This window comes from Euprymna scolopes, chromosome 15 (genome assembly GCF_053919585.1).
Source record: "Euprymna scolopes isolate OS-2025 chromosome 15, ASM5391958v1, whole genome shotgun sequence".
NCBI classification, from domain to species: Eukaryota; Metazoa; Mollusca; class Cephalopoda; order Sepiida; family Sepiolidae; genus Euprymna; species Euprymna scolopes.
In genome coordinates, this window is record NC_136496.1 from 93,063,379 (window position 1) to 93,083,992 (window position 20,614).

Consider the following 20,614-nt stretch of genomic DNA (forward strand, 5'->3'; position numbering starts at 1 on the left):
CTGGGCATCACCGGTTGTCATAAAGAACCCATTTTTTATCGTAGGTCACAACCTGGTTAAGAAACAGGTCATTCTTGTTGCGTTAAATAAGGGAAGCTAACCATTCATAATGCCGTTTCTTTTGGTTATCGTTCAATTTGTGAGGCACCCATTTATCAATTTTTTTTTGTCTTTCCAATATCTCTCAAGTGGTTGAAAATCGTTGTATACGTTACATCTAATTCAGAAGCAAGTTCTCGGACAGTTATGTATTGAATAACTTTGACTAAGGCTTTTAATTGATCATTATCAACATCCGATGGCCGACCACTACGCCCATCATCTTCAAGACTCTCGTCGCCGCCACAAAATTTCTTAAACCACCATTGTGCTGTACATTCAGTAGTGGTTCCTGGGCCAAACGTTCTGTTGATATCGCGAGCTGTTTCAGCAGCTTTTCAGCCTAGCTTGAATTGGATTACGAAATTGCACGAATTTGCTTTTTCTTTCATCTGGTATTCAATGTTCTGAAAAGAAGACATAATTGTTTTAAAACGATTGTAATTTAAACAATTAGACGAACACTCTTTGAAATGATATATAAAGTAAAGGTATTATAACGAAAACTTATTTGAAATCCAAATTAAAAATTCTGCAAGAACTTTCTCGTCAACCTAATATTAGTCGTTTTTTTGTTTGTTTATAAATGCAGGGATTCAATTTGTTCTAGTGTTATCTTTATCTTCATAAAGAAAACCAGCAAAAGATTATCACGGCAGCAACAGACGAAAGCGAAAAGAAAGGATTATATCTCTATGCAAAGAAGATGGAGTGCAAGGTGATATCGAAAGAAGCTGTCATACCACAATGAAACAAAGTCTGTAAGGGAGACAGAATCAGACAAGTAAACATCTTTAAATACCTTGGTTGTATTATCACCCCAGATGTATTATCACCCCAGATGTATTATCACCCCAGATGTATTATCACCCCAGATGGCAAGTGTGACACAGAAATCAAGAATAGAATTGGAAAATCTAAGACCACTTTTAACAGCATAAAATGCATTTTTACCAACAGTAAAATAAGCCTCGAGACAAAGATACCTGCTATGAGAGCCGACGTATGGTCCATTCTTCCATACAGATGCGAATGCTGGACCCCAACCAAGGACACAGAACAGCGACTAGAATCAGTGGAGATGTGGTTCATCCGGAGAATCATGAAAGTCTCATGGACAAAAAGAAAAACAAATATGAAAGTAATGGACATGGTCGAATGCAAGAGATCCCTTCTTAACACCTTCAGAGAAAGACAGTTCAAATTTTTCGGCCATATAATTCAGGGTTGATGGACTAGAGAAACTGCTATGGAGTGGCAAAATATGTGGAAATAAAAGCAAAGGAAGACAACAAAATTCACAAACGGTTTAAACAAATTTGCAACGAATAAAAAGGGCACCAACAATGAGCTCATGAAAAAGACCAGTGGGGGAGAATGGTGAGCCATGATCGTCGATGTCTGCAAGACCAGACTAGATACTTTCAGAAGATTGTCATGTTGAAATGAAAACGATAGACTATGATTTTCAGCTTTGCTAGAAATTTTTTAAAGCTAGGAACGGTTGCAGTAAGTTTAGGAAACTCTGCCATGACTAATCAGCAAGGCCCTTGATGTGACCTCAAGACTTCCAGTGTGAAGCCCATTTTGAGACTATAGAGGAACATGATCATCTTCAAGTCCAATGTAAACAAATTTTTGTTGAGATGTCCCCTTAAATAATCTAATTTTGCCTAATTTCCACCACTAACAATCACTATGCTATTATCTTGGTGACCACCATACACTCATTAATTCTTATCCTTGAGTTGCTTTCGAGTCTTGATAAGTAGTGACTCCCTCGTAAGGAAAAAATTTTTTAAAGTAATATAATTTACCATAAATCTTGCAAAAGTGAAATAATCTGTATTCAGCCATCTTCATTGTGGACAGGAAGTAAAGTACATAACTGAACCAAAAGGGAGTAAGAATGGAATACTTTGAAAGACGCACATCTTATTCAATAGCTTCAATTACAGTTTAAGATTTACTCGCTTCCATTTCGCTTATATACTTTCTGTTCATAAGCAACGTTGCTGAACAAGGATTATTTTACTTTGTCATTATTTATGTCAAACTAAATCACTTAAAACATATGTAACCTTTTTTGACGTAAATAGGTAAAAAAATGAGTAGGCAAAGGAAAATGAATTTTCAACTAATTCCCCAATTGTATTTTCTTCAAAAATAATTTATCGCCAACAGTAATATTAACCATTAGTCACTATTATTTTTATAATGAAAATAATATAGTGTTCAAGCTGGGGGTGAAGCATCCTACTGGATACCAGTCATTCACCTGTTATCTCGTATATTCCAACAGAGATCCTAACCATCCCTTTAATTGCAATTGTTTAAATCTCTCTTGCATTTTGTTCGCTGGTTATATTTGCCAGGTAGTTTTACAATTCGTTACTTTTCATGAGTCCTGTTGCTCCTAAAATTATTGGAATAATAGATATTCCTAAGATTCCGATTTCTTTTTATGTTGTACATAACTTTCGTATTCCATTATCGATTCCCTCTCGTAGAGTTAAGCAGACAATGCAATTAAAAATAGACAAAATAAAAAAAAAACAAATGCTAAAATATTTGGTTGGTGCAAAAATGTTGTTTTTATATATATATATATATATACGCTGACGAGAGGTAATGACCTTGAAACACGCATGTACGTAGATTACTGTTTTAAAAATAATAAATAAATAAAAATGTTATATACGTCCAAATTAAAAAGGGCGACTTTCTAAGTAAATAAAAAAAATGAGCTCCGAGTCAGAGCCAATATTAACCGTATGTATCGCTTAAAAAATCAACAATAACAAAATCTATATATATATATATATATATATATATATATATATATATAGTTGAACGTCAAAAAACGACATTTTTTGCACCAACCTAATGCATTAGATTAACGATATAGATGTGACTTGGTTAAATGTTTCTTTAAGCATGATGAGATTTAATCAAGACTAATTGTGTTTCATACTGGAAGTACTTGGTCTAAATAGCAACTGATATTATAAAAATACAAGTGTTTAAAAACAAAATGACTAATAAACAAATGGAGTCACTTCTTGGTCATCATTATTCTTTGTTTTCTCTTTCTTAGTCATTCTCCTGGTTTGAGGTTGAGTAGAATCTTTTGATTGCAGACAGTTTGCAACACATATTTCATCAAAAGAAACTATGGATATACAAATATATATGTGCTATTTTGCCATATTATACAGCAAAATCAATTTGCTACACCGGTTCTCGCCAGATCACCGAAGTTAAGCAACGTTGAGCCTGGCCAGTACCAGATGGGTGACCATTTGGGAAGGGTAGGCGCTGTATGTGCTCTCTGCTTATCTCGGCATTTGTTAACAGTCGTCCTGTACTTCACTTGCCACTGGTATTTAACAATGTCGTCTCGGAGAGGTGTGGTTGGAGATTGCGCACCTTCTGCCACAAAAATTTCATGCGCAAGCAACCTTTCGTGGGTATCCATAGTCTGCCCAAGACTGAAGGAGCCTGCTTTTTTTTTTTTTTCATATAAATTATCTGAACTTGGGAGGTGGGGATGATGATATAAAATCCTATAGCCAACCAACATCTTTGTTTCAAAAGTAATGAGTAATGTTTTCTATGTTTTTACTCTGCTTGAATGAATCAAAATATTGTAAATTGCATTGTTATGATGACTGAACTTATGAATTCATGACCTGAAAGTTTTGTCTTTGTTGCAGATATTGATGGTGTGAGACTCTAAGAAAGCAACTTCTGTCATGGATGTACATCAAAAGCAGAGATGCATTATTGAATTCTTGGCAAAAATTCATTGAAAATGGTGATGGCTATCTAGAAAAAAAATTCTGCAGCACAAAATTTTGTTTGTTAATGGTACCACTTCCGTCTTTGTGGCTCTTTTTGACTAAAAAAAAAAAAAAAAATAGGAGGCTTTACTCTTGGAACAACCCTCGTATGACAAAACGCACTCCCGACTGCCATGCACAACAATCATTCATCGCTGGCAAAAGTGTATTGAGAATGGTGGTGACTATGTAGAAAAAATTAATTCTGAAACACAAAACGTTGCTCGTTTTTTTGGTTCCACTCTTGTCTTTGTAGCTCTTTAACTTTTTTGAGTTAAAAGAAAAAGGAGCCGTTTGGAATGACCCTCGTATATTAACTGCTAAAAAAAAAAAGTTTGCATATTTAAATAAGCAGAGAGATATCTCTGTGATTTATGAATGATTCATTTGAATTTTTTAGCTAAAAATGTTTTAATTTTATTTATTTCTTTTATTTCATTCAATTTTCACCCCAGACAAGGCACAGTGCCACTTTGAAATAGGGGGCTACTATCGGGGACATGTTGCAGGAATATTATGAAGGGAGTTGAGCAGCAAGATGTCTTTTTACATTACACTTGAACTTCTGCATGTCAGTACAGTTGGCAAAGCAGAATCCCAGAAGGGAGTTCCAAAGTCTAGCAGTTCTGGGGAAGAAACTATTGGAGTAGAAGGCTTTCTTATACCTAGGGATCTCTACTGTGAAGGGGTGGGATTTAGCTGCTTGTTTTAATTTTATTTACATATTTTTATCTTGTTTGTTTTGTTGAAGAACTGTTTTCATTTGAGGATTGGCATATTGCCTTTCATGAATCATAGGATCATTTGCTTGTGGATCAGTAGACCAGCTGTGTCTGCTTTTTGCCGATAATTGGCATGATATGTGCGATAAACATTGAGGTTAGGTCAGCTTGCTACAGATTTAAAATTTGTAACTTCTTGCTCAGAATGTGTTTACTTGTTTCTATTAGAATATTAGTGTACACCTTCATCAAAAATGATAGGACGAGAAAAACAATTTGCTTTGGCAATGTTTACACTCTCTATCTAGATTAAGAACACTTATGCAGCTGTTTTTATTTTTTTTTTTATTTTTTAAAATTGTATTTTCAAGTTAAATTCAAGTTTTACAGTATCTTTTGTTTATTAAATTGTTAAGTGACAGTACAGAATAGTTGTAAAACAGCCTTCCCTCCACATGTCAGGAATGGGTTTTTGAATAACATTATTTCCGCATGGTACCTTCTCTACGTAAGTACCAGATTAAAATGAAGCTCCTCCTGTTTTAATAATTATAAGAAACCAATTCTCAACGACTGATTGTCATAACTAATAACTAGGGCTATGACAACAGCATATTCTTTTCATTGTTTTTGCTCTCTAGTATATATCTGACACAGTCAGACACAGTTAATCAACTGAGAACCACATCACTCTATACAAAAGCATATAAGATATCAACAGATACACACTCGAGAGTCAAAACAATGAAAAGAATATGCTGTTGTCCTAGCCCTACTAATAACACTACTTGAGAGCTCATCGTTCAAACTCCTCAGAGGCAACATAATTGGAATAAATATATTGAAACCTTTGCTAAGGTTGCTGCAAAGAAGGTTGGCTCTCTTTGCTGTGCTAGACATGCTGGTTTTTGAAGAAGTATGATAGTTTCTTGCCAAAGTGTGCACTTCTGTTCAACATTTTCCATTTCCCAATGCTACTTTGTTATTTATTTTTATTGCTCAACCACAGTTCAGAATTCCTAAAAAAAAAATTGTATATATTGGATTGTTTTTAACACTAATACATGGTTAAAACAAAATAACTTGTTTTTGAACGATTAAAATAATTTCCAACATTATTGATCATGTTTACAAATTCATTTTTTTTTTTTTTTTTTTTAATTATTGCATATATTTTAATTTATGTTGTGAACATGATCGAAATCATAAATCTATGATGCCACGCCAAAGCTATAATAATTTTGCTAACGTAATGTTTTAAACTCTAATAAGAAATTTCTAGTAACTCGGTATTTCAAGGTTTCGGTTTCTGTTCATGACATTCGCTTTATTTAAAATTGATTTACTATTTAATACAATATTTTTTATTTTTTAAAAGTTAAGATCTGATATTTCGAAGTGGGGCAAATTCCTCCAATATATTCGTTATGTTTAAAAAAAAATTGTGACTGACGTACAGACAGACAGTCTATATAAGAGTAAGTAGTATAGCATGATGGCAGTATTGTTTTGCAATTATATTTAAAATGTGATTGAAGATGAAACGAATAATGAAACAACTGTAAGGTGCATCCTGTATATCTACACTCCTAGTTTGTCCTTTAGTCCTCCCATTCTATGAGTGATGTTTCTGACAAAGGGCAACAAATTGCTGTTTTCTTGGTCTGATCTATGTATCAAACATTTTTTTTTAAGCATCTTACATCAGGTGGCTTCATACTTTGTCTGGAGTGATTTCCATATAAGTTATGAAAAAATATATAGGGCAATTAAGCTATACAGAATATTCCACATTTCATTCTTGTGAGAATTCGTCAGGTGTATATTTTTTATAACTTACTACCTAGCTTTCCCTATGTATTGAGCACTGTTGAAGTAAATATTGAAAATTTATGCATAAAATTATATTTTCATATGTGATTAAATCTAGTAGTCATGTGTGTAACACCTGTAAAGCATTACCGAACTAATATATATGTAAAAGAAATTGTGTTCAACTTTATAATAAAAAATCTTTTTTTTTTTTTTTTTTTTTTTTTTACAGAAGTGGCCGAAAGATGAAGACTGCACAAGCATGGCGTTTACGCCTGTCACCAGAGAAGCAGGACACTCTGTTGAAAATGATGATCCTCGCAATTGCAGCTGTCCTGTGTAAGTATTCATGTTTGCTGTTTTTAGAAAATTCATGAAAGGAAATCTTTTGAAATGTAAACACAACAAAGGATGGGAGTGATGGTGAATGGTTTATGTACTATTAAATATGTTCAAGTGCTCTGTGTTTCAATTGGTTCTTCTATTTAAAATTTTCCTACAACAAATAGGTATTATAAGATCTCCAAATTCATATCCAAAGAAAAACCCTATCAAACTTTACAATCATCAACTGGTATCCATTTCTATACATGATTCTGATGCCAGTTTTGCTCTGCCTTTCAAAATTAGCCGTACTTCCTTGGCCGTGTGCTATTTCTTTGTACAGATAGGGTTTGCACAGACTTTGATTGAAAAGTCCTTGAGTTTTGACTTTTGCCTTGAAAAGGTCTTATATCTATTCTTACCTTGAAAAATCCTTGAAAATATGGAAAATGTCTTGAAATTATCTTTAAACGCCTTAAAAATTGTATTTTTTATGTCCAGTATGTGTTGAAATCTTAAAATTAAAATAAATACAATTAAATTATTTTTTAAGTATCAATAAAAATACCATTAAAATATTAAATATTGAAAATAAAATTGAAATACATTTTGAAATTGCATAGTAGTAGTGTGGATACAAGAGTTATGTCCCTTTACCATAAAACTACTTGAAAAAAATTTTTTTTTTTACATAGGAGTCACTACTTATCAACGCCCATAGGCCACTCAAGGATAAGAGTTAAAGAGTGTACAGTAGTCAATGGGACAATATCATAGTAATCGTTAGTAGTGTAAATTTGTTAAATTGGATTACTTAAGGGAAACGGCTCATCAAGAACTTGTTTATGTTGAACTTGAAGACAACCACATTGTAGTCAGATGGAAAGCAGGAAAATGGAAGAGAGTTCAACAGGTTTACAGTTCTAAGAAATAAGCTTTGTTCATGAAATCTACGCTTAGGTTTAGGCACAGATAAAGAGTGAGGGGAGTTATTGATAGCGTTTTCAACTAGACAGCTCAGGTAGTGTTGTGATAAAGGGACATAACTCCATTTTTTTTTCGACCCGGTCAGCATAGTTTTTCAATTACCACAAGTTTTTTTCTCTTTTTTTTTTTTTTCTTTTTCTTTGGAGTGGGGGATCAAATCTCTCTATTTTTGCTTTCATTTATAATTTAATTTTTTTTGTGGGGTGGGGAGTAGTGGTGGCCGCCGCCATAAATAAAAATGCGCCTCACCCCCCCTAAAAAAAAAAAAAAACACTTTTCTTCTGTAGATGTGACTCTCCAATGGCAAATTCCTCTTTTTTTTCTTCTTTTTTTTTTTTTTTTTTTTTACCAACTTTTCAAATCACTGTAGATTGTAAAAAAAAAAAAAAAAAAAAAAAAAAAATTTGAAAACTTGAATTTTGTCTGGAGAAGGCCTTGAAAAACTTTGAAAAGGGACATTGAACATCTGTACAAACCTTGATATTACATATATTTGGTTTAGCACAGATCAACCAAATAATTTATACATAGCGTTGAATAACTCCTGCCACTTGATCAATGGTTACCTGATGTCTCATAGCCTCCATTCAATCTTTAAAAGCAATAGATACCCCCTGTGATGATGCCTATACAATAATGAAGTAAGGGTTACACAATCTTCATCCACACCTCCTGTGTCGGCACTGCCTGAATCTAGTTGCAAGAAATCCAGGACAACTGGAAACAATGGCAAGATCAAGCATGTGGTATTTGCAAATCGTCACTCACTTTAGTACTGACCAGGCTCAATGTTGCTTAACTTTGGTGATCTAGTGGTAACCGGTATGTCAATGTTATTGTGCCATATGCTGATGCCTAGCAACTTGAGAGCCTGAATCTCATTGCTGGCATTGTCTCTGCAGATGTGAGATGGAAAGTAAATATCGCAAAGGCTGCCAGTGATGAATGCAATTCGATGTAAACCAATCACTCAATGACTGAATTCAAGGCAAAACTTCCTCAGCTATGTCCTCCTTTTTAACATCTCATCAGGGAGAGACCAGACTATTGCTGTGGATGAAGTATATAGAATGTTTCCTCCTCTTTTTGAAGTCCATCCTCCTAGCTCGAAAGCAGTTTATAGACGGCAAAAATTGCTTCAAATGTTGCTTTATTTTTTATTTTATTTTTTTTTAAGGCAACTGCATTTTGCTTCAGATAAAATCCATTATTCCTCTTGTGCAATTACAATTTTCAAAATCCCAGTCAGAGTAGATGACAGCATTAGGCTTTTGTAGCTCTGAGGGAGGTGTCAATGTTTTCCTACGTACAGCACCTAATTTTCTCCAGATGGTCACCCGTCTTATACTGAACAGGCTCAACATTGCTTAACTTTGATGATGTAATGAGTGTGTTAATTATGCCGTATATGTTGTAGTTTGGAATAAACAGAAATGGTTCTTATAATTGTTTTTTTTTTAATTTTTATTTTTGTTTCAGCTTTCTCCACACGTCTTTTCTCTGTGTTGCGATTTGAGAGCGTGATTCACGAGTTTGATCCCTACTTCAACTATCGAACGACCAAATATCTTACTGAAGAGGGATTCTACAACTTCCATAATTGGTTTGATGATCGTGCCTGGTATCCATTGGGCCGTATCATTGGTGGAACCATCTACCCAGGTAACATTGTTTCCCATAATCTTTAAATCATTCAGACTTTCCTGTCTATATTTTACGTGTTTTTCTTGTTTGCTTTTCATTTTTCATCTTTAAAATGGTAGGAATAGACGAAACATGCAGAGTGCTGCATGTTTCGTGGTGCACAGATGCATGCTGTGGACGGCTGGCCTCTGATGAGAAATGCATCTTGCTCAGAGTTGGACCACTCAAGAAAGTGTGTGGTTCTTTTTGAATAATATCTTCTTGGATACGAGGTTCCATACTGTGATCGTGAGCGAGGGTGGGGGGGGGGATGTAAAAAGATTTTACTAGTTTATGGCCACTAATTAATGAAAGGGGGTTTCAATGTTACTCTCAAACAACTTCTTTTGAACTAGAATGAAAATTTATTTCATTTTATTAAGTAAAAACAATACTCAAGAAACATCAAGTGTTTTAAACGTGTGCAGCATGCGTTTCATTTGCACATTGTGCCGGTCCAAAGTTGTTTGATTCTGACTCTGGTCGCAGAGTCAATATAGCCTCTCTGCTACAGCGGAAGAATTCTCCCTCTAAATAAAATCATAACTCCCATTTTAAAAGTTTTCTTTTCAAGATCACAGTGACACTCATCTTCTTTTGAATAGCAGATGTGCAGATGAGAAATTGTAAATCAAAACAAAAGTCCAATGAACTATCTTCCTCAGAGAAGCACACGAATCTGTCAGACCCCAGAAATTCAAACTAACAGTGAGATGTTCTGAGAACCAAACAATTCAGGCCATTATATAAAAATAATTTTTTAAAATCATCAATAGGTTTTCTACAGTGCAATGTAGACTACAATATATTGTGGACAAAGTCACTGTGGGTAGGCATGTGAAGCTTTCTCCCAGTGCACCACAGTGGATCCCTATCGATTGATTTGATTGAAAAATGGGTGATTTTTTGATGGCAATAAAAGTATTGGAAGTATCCAACATTCGTTGATCCTCATTTAATCCTGAGCAACCTTGGGTCTCCCTGCTAGTTAACACATAACTAGTAAAACTTATCTATTAAGCCTAGGTTAGATTGTTTGAAGTAAGAAAAAACAAAACGTAATCTGTATGCTGCATGTACCCATGATGGAAAGAAAATATCGTACACCAAAAATCATGTAAATTGATCAAGTAGTTTTATTTTTTAAATAAGAAACACTCGTGACATCATCTTGAAAACAGAAAAAAAAGGAAAAACGGAGATTAATCCAAATAATTCAAACTTGGGTGATTTTGAAAAACCATGGCAAAGGTGGAAGTATTGGCAAAAGTCTAATTTGCTTAAAAATGATTTTTCCTTATTTTTTATTTTTTTAATATAAAGGGGGTGGGGGATTCTGTTCAAGGACCAAAAGCAAGTTCACAAAGGCAATTAAATCCCAAATTAGTCTGTTTCTGCTTCCTCTCTTTCTCGCTCTCCAGCTATGAGTTAAATATTATTACTCTTTTCTTGCTCTCTTCATCGATATAGAAATAGAGAGGAGGAGGAGGGTTAAAGAAAGTGGCAATGGAGAGAAACTTATCTTTATTAACTCCGTCCAATAATTAAGGAGTATTTTAACATGTCTTTTTTTTTTCTTTTTTTTTTTTTGCATGATTAAAATGTATTGGGAAAAAACCTTAAGGAAACAAATGTTGATTAATTCTGTTGAAAGGAATCTTATCTTAAGATGGTAAGATAGAACCTTAATTGCTATTGTTATAAAGCTCTATCGGAAAAGACATCAATTCCATTTTTTTTTTTTTTTTTGTATCTGCTGAGTTTTTTTGTTATATTGTATTTTGTGTACAGAAAGTTGTTAAATGAGTCATTGGTACCGTCGGTTTCAAGCCCGATAATTAGGACCGTTTAAGATATCCATATCAAGCTCTCTTCAGCCAAGTATTGGGGAGTATTGGCTGAAGAGAGCTTGATATGGATATCTTAAAAGGTTCTAATTATCGGGCTTGAAACCGACGGTACCAATGACTTGTCTTATCTAACAACTTTCTGTACACAAAATATAAATACGCTCTTATTTTCGGATTTTCCTTTTAATTGAGCACTTTGCTGGATTTCTTTTTCCAAAAAAAACTAATCATATATATATATATATATATATATATTACAACTTAATTGCTTTTTTTTTTCTTCTCTTTGTTCAGGTCTAATGGTAACATCTGCGGTAATCTACAATCTCCTGCATATGGTTCACATCACCATTGACATCCGTAATGTGTGCGTCTTTTTGGCTCCACTCTTCTCCAGTTTCACCACTTTGATTACATATCAACTGACCAAAGAACTAAAGGTAAAAAGTAGTGATGGGATGATTCCAATATTTTTTTTTTTTTTTTTTTTTCTAATTCCGATACAATTACCGATTCCGATTCGTTTGAAATCTTTAGATATTTATTTATTTATTTTTTTTTTTTTGTTTCTACAAAGCAGTCACCACTTATCAAGGCCTGGGGGCCACTCGAGAATAAAGGTTAATGAGTGTACAGTAATCAAAGAAAATATAGCATAGTAATCGTTAGTAGTGGAAATTTGGTAAATTAGATTACTTAAGGGGAACGAGAATTTGTTCACGTTAGACTTGAACATGACCATATTGTAGTTAGTTAGAAAGCAGGAAAACAAAAAAGAATTCCACAGGTGTGCAGTTCTAAGAAAGCTTTGTCCATGGAATCTAGGTTTAGGCACAGGTAAAGAGTGAGGGAAATTATTGATAGTGGTTTCAGCTAGACGAGTTTTTAAAAATTTTTTTGTGAAAGTCAAGATAGCATAGACCATAGATTGGAGCTCAGATGAGCACTTACCATGAAAATAACGATAAAGCAGAGACAGGCTCGCAACTTCTCTTCTGTGAGAAAGAGGTTGCAGGAAAGAGAAAAGAGCATCCCCCACTAGGCTACAAAGTTTGCCTTGAACTCTGTCAAGGCAGTAGAAGCTGCTTCTAGCAGCTCCTGCCCAGATGTGGCAACAGTACTTCATCTTTGGACGTACTTGGCTCTTATACAGGTAGAGAATTGTATCAGTAGAGAGATATCTACTAGAGAGGTAAAACGACCCCACCATTTTTCCAGCAGCCTTGGCAATGGATTTGATGTACGTGTTCCATCTCAGTTATGAATTTTTTTTTTTTTTTCTGGATTACTGTAAAAAGCCATGTAATATGTGAATATATTTTCGCAAACGTAAAAATTCACTTGTGTAGGGAGGGGGGGGGTGATCATATTTATTATTTTTATTAGTATCAGCAATGGAGACAAGTATACCAAAAAGTTCCAATTTTTCCGATTCTCGTGAATCGTCCTAACATTAGTAGAAAACAGTTAAGGTTTATTGTTGTGGGTGAGACGTGATCATATTTTCTTTTTTATACTGGACGCAACCAAATTATTGGCAGGATTTATTGAATTATACATAAATGTTACTATTTACATTGTTTTCTTTGTTTTCTAATAAATTAAAGTTGTTGTTCGGAATTCTCTCTATATTAAAAACCAAAAAATAGAGACAGAACAAAAAGAATATATTCCAAAAATCATGTAAGTTGATCAAGTTTTTTTATAAAGAAAATAATTTTTAAACCATTTTAAGTGATTGAGAACGTGTAGGCATTACAAGGCTGATTTTGCAAATTTAAATTGTGAAATTATCAGCCCTTGTTTCTTCCAGATGGCGATGTAGAGTCCATTTGTGGTTACTCGTAATATTTGATTTTTTTTTTCTTAGTTTTATTTTTATCTAAAAAAAGAAAAAAAAGCTTGATCAATTTATGTGATTTTTTGGAATATGATATTTTCATTGTCATGTATATCATAGGAATTTTAATTTTTGTTTTTTAATATAGGAGGAATTCTGGACAAGAAGTACAGTTAATTTATTCTTGCAGTACAGAAAGGAGGTGCTAGAGTATAATTGCAATAATTAGGAATGGATGGAGGAAGTTCAGGGAACTTCTTCCATTACTAATCAGTAGTGTTACCACTGTTGTCTAAGAGGAGAGTTTATCAGGCATGTGTGCACAGTGTGATAATGTCTGGAACTTGAGGACATGCATTGCTGGAGAGATTTAAAGACAGGCCTAGATCTTATAACCTCAGAAGATTAAATATGGACATTATAAGGAGATGTGTGCAGAACAGGAGACTTTGATGGCATGTTCATGTTGAAAGAATGAAAGTTCCTAGGTTAATAGATGTAGAACAGTTGAGATAGCAGGGTCATGAAGAGACTGAAATTGTGCAAATTTATTTTGATAATAATTTTGAAACCTTTAATAAACAAATAATTTCATGAAATGGATGTATCAAGTGGCCACCTCATTCATGCGATTTAACCTCGTTAAATTATTTTTTGGGGGAGTATGTAAAATCCCATATCTATTCTGATAAACCAGATATGATAGACCACTTGGAAGACAACATACAACATGTTATTGCCGAAATACTGTCTAATGAATGTGCAGAATTTGTGAAAATTAGACCTCTAGATTATGTCATATATATATATATATATATATGCAAGCCATTGTATTTCAATTATAAATGCCAAAAATTAATCATTGGAATAAACTAGATATTTGTATGATAAAAAATATTTTCTGTGATTTATTTTAATTCTAAATTTCCCGCCTCTAAAAAAACACCCTTTATATAAAGATGTAAGGTTTCTCAATTGTCAGAATCCTCCTCCTCTAATCTTCATGGATCGGATCATAAAAGAATGCTTACATGATATTTTGGTGAATTTACAGGTCCACCCTCCTTTTGTCTGGAGACCAAAAAAAGAAACATTTAAGGAGAGTAGAAAAGAGACCTTTGATTTACTTTTGGTAGTGTTGTAACTTTCGCTTCCCTTAATTTGTCCTTTAGTCCTCACATTTCAGAAAAGTGATGTTTCTGTCTGACAAGGGGGGAAGAATTGCTGTTTTCTACATTAAATGTAGGAGCTCTATCCCTATAACATATCGTTTGTTATTTTTTATTTTTTTTTTTTTCTTAGCTCCTTACATCAAGTTGCTTCATGCCTTGTCGGGAGTGATTTCCATAAAAGAATAAAAAAGAAGAAATGAATTCATACTTTTTCCCACTAAAGCTTTAACTTGGCATGCCTCATAATCACTTGACCACCTATTGTTTCCAACAAATCTTGCTTTGTTAATAAAAATTTATTCAGAATTTTCTCTTTGATATTGATTTTTCAGGACGCTGGTGCTGGTTTGATAGCAGCTTCCCTGATTTCCATTGTACCGGGTTACATTTCCAGATCCGTCGCTGGATCTTACGATAATGAAGGGATCGCCATCTTTTGCATGTTGCTCACCTACACGATGTGGATCAAAGCTGTCAAGACTGGCTCCCTCTTTTGGAGTGCTCTCTGCGCCCTTGCCTACTTTTACATGGTCAGTAAAAAAAAATATGATACGAACATAACCTGTGTTGGCTTAAGCAAAATCAAAAACCTCAACTGAAGCCATAGTTTTATTAATTTTTTCTTTCTTTCCTTTTGTTTTTTTTCAAATTCCTTTTTATTCCAAACAAGGCATATTAGAACATCAGGGACTACTATTTGGGACTGTCTAACTCGGGACTGTAGGGGGAGTTGAGCAGCAAGATATCTGCTCACATTACCTTTAAACTTTGCAGGTTAGTACAGTTAGGGAAGCAAGAAACTGAGGGAATTTGAAAGTCTAGCAGTCAGAGGGAAGAAATTGTTAATAGGACTTCTGACATCTAAGGACCTCAACAGCGAACGGGTGGGATTTTGCTGTTTGTCTGATTAATCTGGAGTATGTATTTTCAGAGGGGGACTAAGTGCTATGAGTTCATCAGAGTACATTCTATTAAAGTACTTGGAAAACGGGTACAGGGATGCAATATTGTGGTGATGGGACTTAGATTTGATTAAAAAAATTCTTTTTGGCCTGTCTAAGAGCACCAGCCCAGATGTGGCAATAATACTCCATGCATGAGCAAATTGTGGCTTTGTAAAGATATAGGATACTCTCTTGCGTGACTAATTTTCTAGCATGGTAGAGGGAGCCAACCTTTTCAGCAGCCTTGGCAATGTCCTCAATGTATTTGTTTACAATTCATGTTGCCTGTGAATGTTAAGCTGAAGAGTTTGAAAGATGGACCTCAGGTAGGGTGTTATTTGTCATGGCAATCGATGGTTGAAGGTTTTTTTGTAATTGTTAAAGGAAATAAGCTTAGTCTTAGTAGCATGGAGTTTACTAACAAAAGTGTTCAGAATGTTAGATACCATTTTGTATCATTTAGTTACATATAATTTTTTAAAGGTGAATTTGGATATATTACAATTGAAAGCTCTCTATTTACTTCCTTATAAGAACAGACACAACATCTGTTTTTATGTGTGTGTGGGAAGGGGGGATCCAGTTCCCCTTTCCAAAAAAGAGGTACTTTGGATTGAGACATTCTACATTTTTTTCATAATTCTTATATGAAATTTCTGGTGTGTTTTTATAGACTTTTATATTTCTACATTTAATGATATGCCCTTTTTCAGGTACATAGGTCATTTATGTATGGTGGTGTTTTTCCTGTACAATAGAACCCTGGGATACAGCATTAAGTTAGTAACAAAATACAGTACAATATATAATACACATGTATATAATCAAATAATATGATAAATAACACCGTAAGATGGAGAAACTACTGTAACCAGGAGCTGGAAAAACATTGTATTCCATATTGTAACTTGAAAAAAAAAAAACGTATCCAAGGGTCACCATATCCCGGTGTTCTACTGTACTTAAATGTTTTATATTTGTGTAATTTTTTGTTAAATATCCCAATTATCAGAAACAAACCATATATCATTCAAGCACAGAAAATTTTATCATACACCTAAAGACTGAAGTGCACATCGAGATATAAATGTAAATATTGATAGGATGAATATTTTGACAGGAAATTTCTAGTTGGTTCTGGAAATAACTGAAACCATTTACAATTTGAAAAGCGCTTTTTTATTTTTTTAGGAGGTGGGGGCTAAAAATTTAACTTGACCATTTGCATTCTTAGTGTCATCAACCGTTTTACATTTTTTTTTTTTTTCATGGCTTTCAAATCGTAAGCGACTTCGGACATTTCCGGAACTGAATCTCGGATTCCTATCTCAAAGTACTCACATCCTCTGGATACTCGTTTGTTACACGTTTTTTTCTTCATATTGAAAAGATACTTCAAGTGACGAAGATTAATGTGATGATTGCAGTTTATGCAAACAGTTGGAATGGTTTCTTAAACGTTTTGACAAAATATTTTTTAATTGCTAAAAACACTTTTTTTCTTCCAATTCATATTGAATTCTTTATTTCCTTTCAGGTCTCTTCATGGGGAGGTTACGTCTTTCTCATCAACTTGATCCCCCTTCATGTCATTGCTCTGATGTTGACCGGACGTTTTTCCCACCGCATCTACGTTGCATACTCTACGGTAAGCTTTTTAGAGTTTATCTGAATGTTTAACTCGCTAGTACAATACTCCTTTTCCCTGCCAGTTCTTTTGCTTTTAATTTTATTGATATCCAACCAGCAGTTACGTATCCTGATTGAGTCTTTTTTGTCTGACAAGGCTGAAGATATTCTTGATTTTCCTTTTGTTATTTCTTGGAAGAAGACTTGTGTTCATGAAGAACACAATAGTGACTACTTTATCATTAAACTAGCAGATGACACTGTATTGTCCACACTGAGGATTAAACCTTCAACCTCCAGAAGAGTGTCACTTACAACTGAATTTTACCAAGTACTTTATCTGTTATGCCATGGGTCCTCAAGATGAGAACAATAGTCTGAATGATATTTGCAATTGTATTCCTAATATTGTGCATATTCTCGAGTCTGACAAGATACATCTAAAGAATGTCAGAGTTTACATCAATCGAAGCATTGTGAGAATAACACTCGAGATGATAACCAGCGTCTATATAATACAAATTATCAATCCTCATCTCAAAAATTCAGAAACAAAGCCTTAATTATTAATAAAGATGTTGGTGTGGTTTGCTTGAAGCATTGTTTAATAGATAAAAGGTGTTTTGAAGGCTTACAATGCAGAAATGTACAGTCGTTATGAGCAGATAATTAAATGAATAATAACTAATTCAATAATTAAAAATAAAATTTTTTTATTTACCTTAATGTTTTTTAAATAAAAATTTTTTATTTACTTATTTACCTGAATGTTTTTTAAATAAAATTTTTTTTTTATTTATTTCCCTGAATGTTTTTTAAATAAAATTTTATTTTTTATTTACCTGAATATTTTTTAAATAAAATTTTTTTTTTATTTACCTGAATGGTTTTTTTTTTTTAAATAAAAAAAATTATTTATTTGCCTGAATATTTTTTATAAAAAAAAATTATTGAATTATTTATTCATTTTTTTTTTTATTCATCTGCTCAGAACAACTGTACATTCCTGCATTGTAAGCCTTAAAAAACACCTTTTAACAAAGGTTTTTTTGTTTTTTTCCAAAAAGTATTAGATTTATCTTAAAAATCCTTTTCGTAATAACTGTTACTTGATCGTTTTTATGCTTATTGAATCCATAAAAAGAAAAGAAAATTGTTTGAATGTGGTTTGTTTTAATGATGATCTTTGAAATCTGTTATTTCCAGGTTTATTGTCTTGGTACTGTCCTTTCTATGCAAATCTCCTTTGTTGGTTTCCAACCGGTGCAATCCAGTGAACATATGGCTGTAAGTTTTCATCTTTCACATTATTTACTTTGTTTTATTGAATAGTTTTACTTGTGCTTGTCTAGAATCCTTTTTCCCTTTCGCATAAAAATAAAAAAAAATTAAGAATTAATATGATGTACATACCGGTGATGAAAAAAAAAATATTGTGCACCAAAATCAAATAAATTGATCAATTAGTTTTATTTTTAAATATGTAAATCAAATTTTATAGTTAAATTATGAGTGATCTTGCAACGCCCTCTTAAAAACGGTTTAAAAGAACAAGGGAGATAATTCCAAATAATTCAAACTTTTGCAGGATTTTAGAAAGTCATTTTTAACATAAGGTGGGGAAACATTGGAAAAACTTTGCTTAAAAATGATTTTTCTTTTATAAAAAAAAATAAAACCACATGATCAATTTACATGACTTTTGGTGTATATTTTCTTTTCCATCATGGGTATGTACATCATACAGAGTTTTCTTTTTGTTTTTTTAATTTTACTTTATTAGTAATTACTAATGAATGCATGTTTATTTTTGTTGTTTTTTAATTTTTTGCATATGTTTTATATAGATTTAAACCTCCACTAAATATTATCATTTGCAAATTGTAATGGCTAATATAACTGAATATTGTCATGACACAATTGAAGGCAACAAAATTGGTCTGAGTGAATATATTCAAAGAATGTGCTCCATTTGATGTCTTAAACGATAACAGCAACTGAAAAATGATTAAAGATGTGTCCAGTTCATCTATAGAAATATAATTTGCTTGAAAATAAAAAAGAAAAGAAAAAAATAAGCCCCTCTCTAACAGGCATCTGAAATTGGTTGCTTATTTTTGTTATAACTCTAGTGAAATTTGGCAGTTCAATGAAAAACATTAATCTACACCAAAAATTACGGAAAATAAGCGGGTAGAATTTTAATTTAAAATGAATTTACTATTACTCAAAATCTACAAAATTCACATCAAGCCAAGCCTTTCGTAGGTTATCTCCCTTGAAGACGACATGCTGGCTTGTATGGTTGTGTAATGCCTGTACTAAGAATACTAATAATGATTAAATTTCAAACCCATTCAATTGCTAAAATATTGATAATTTTATAAAAATATTCACAAATTCACTTTATCAAATATAAAAGGTATAATTAAATGATTAGAGAAAAAAACTCTGCCTTGTCTCGTACAAGTAATTTAAAAAAAAATAAAGTGGAAGGGAAGAAGTTAGTTTTTATATTTCTGAAATTTATAGTATGACATATCTTATTTGAAAGATTTGAATGCTTAATATTTAATCTCCTTAACCGCATGTGCACTATTTTTTTTCCCCCTTTTCTAGGCTCTCGGTGTTTTTGGACTCTGCCAGATCCATGCGTTTGTCGACTATGTGCGCTCTAAACTGAATAAAGAACAATTCCACCTTCTGTTCCGTACCATGGTGATGTTGGCCGGGGGTGCCGTTACTGCAGTTGGTGCCGTTCTCACTGCTACTGGAAGTATCCTTCACTTGCCACGCTTTATCTTGTTTACACCATTTCGTTCGTTTCTTTGACAAAATGAGTCTCTATTTCCCTTGAAAAGTATTTTCCAGACAAAATCTGTGTAAAAAAAATTGCTTCTATCTCTTTATCTTTTTAAATTGAAGTCCTGTGTTTGCCAAAGGTGGAATGCAAAAAATGAAAAATGTAATTGCTGATTATCCATTATCTTTGGACTATTTTCATTATTAGCATAATTTCTCTTTGTATCGTGAAAGTGGGTGGAGGGAATGGAATTATCTGTATTCAAGAATGTCATTATCTTGTTCTATTTGGCATTGTCCATAAGAAATATCTATGAGAATACAGTAGTATTATTGTTATTATTATTGGTACTCCTTTGAGATGAGCAATTTATACATTTTTTTTATTTGTGAACCTTCCCTTCTCGTTGTTGTTTCGCAGCATTTTGACCAACTATTCCTTTGGCCTTTATCAGGTAAACCATGATGGGATAGGAATGCTGAGTCTCTTAACTGTATCCTCAGTAATTACTGCCTTCCATAGTTGTTGTCGTCTTACCACGTTTTGACCAACTAAGGCTCTGGCTGGCTTTGAAACCGCTATCTTCAAACAATGCTCACCTGGAACCGTAGAGATTAACGTCTCTATCCACTGTACCATAGGCTCTGAAAGGTGATCATGGTTAGATTTTTTTGGTCTTATATATCCATGTTGTTTCGTTCTTATCTGGTATTATCCTCATCTTCTAGATGTTGTTTCACAATGTTTCGGCCAACTATTCCTCTGGCCTTCGTCAGGTGGTGATGAAGGCCAGAGGAATAGTGGTTGAAACTTTGTGAAACCTCAACTAGAAGATGAGGATAATAGTTTGCAAATAAGTAAATGGTACTTGTACAGTTTAATCAAGACATTAAAAAATGGAAATATT

At 33.3% G+C, this 20,614-nt stretch overlaps 2 protein-coding genes across 2 annotated transcripts in view; both read left to right on the plus strand.

The window, feature by feature from the left end:
- LOC145293987 (dolichyl-diphosphooligosaccharide--protein glycosyltransferase subunit STT3A) overlaps positions 1-20,614 on the plus strand; it is a 55,818-nt gene that overhangs the window by 7,305 nt on the left and 27,899 nt on the right. The window contains exons 2-8 of the mRNA XM_080140880.1: positions 6,708-6,814; positions 9,266-9,448; positions 11,614-11,759; positions 14,664-14,861; positions 16,813-16,923; positions 18,111-18,191; positions 19,524-19,680. Coding sequence (XP_079997006.1) covers positions 6,721-6,814; positions 9,266-9,448; positions 11,614-11,759; positions 14,664-14,861; positions 16,813-16,923; positions 18,111-18,191; positions 19,524-19,680 — 970 coding nt within the window. The 5' untranslated portion in view covers positions 6,708-6,720. The remainder of the gene's footprint in view (positions 1-6,707; positions 6,815-9,265; positions 9,449-11,613; positions 11,760-14,663; positions 14,862-16,812; positions 16,924-18,110; positions 18,192-19,523; positions 19,681-20,614) is intronic.
- On the plus strand, positions 941-1,330 carry LOC145294200 (uncharacterized). The gene has a single exon (XM_080141310.1). It carries the CDS (start codon positions 941-943, stop codon positions 1,328-1,330), a length of 390 nt encoding a protein of 129 aa, XP_079997436.1.

Excerpts from the sequence above, each read along its gene's own strand:
- LOC145294200 (XM_080141310.1), top strand. The coding sequence starts at position 941 with ATGTATTATCACCCCAGATGTATTATCACCCCAGATGGCAAGTGTGAC.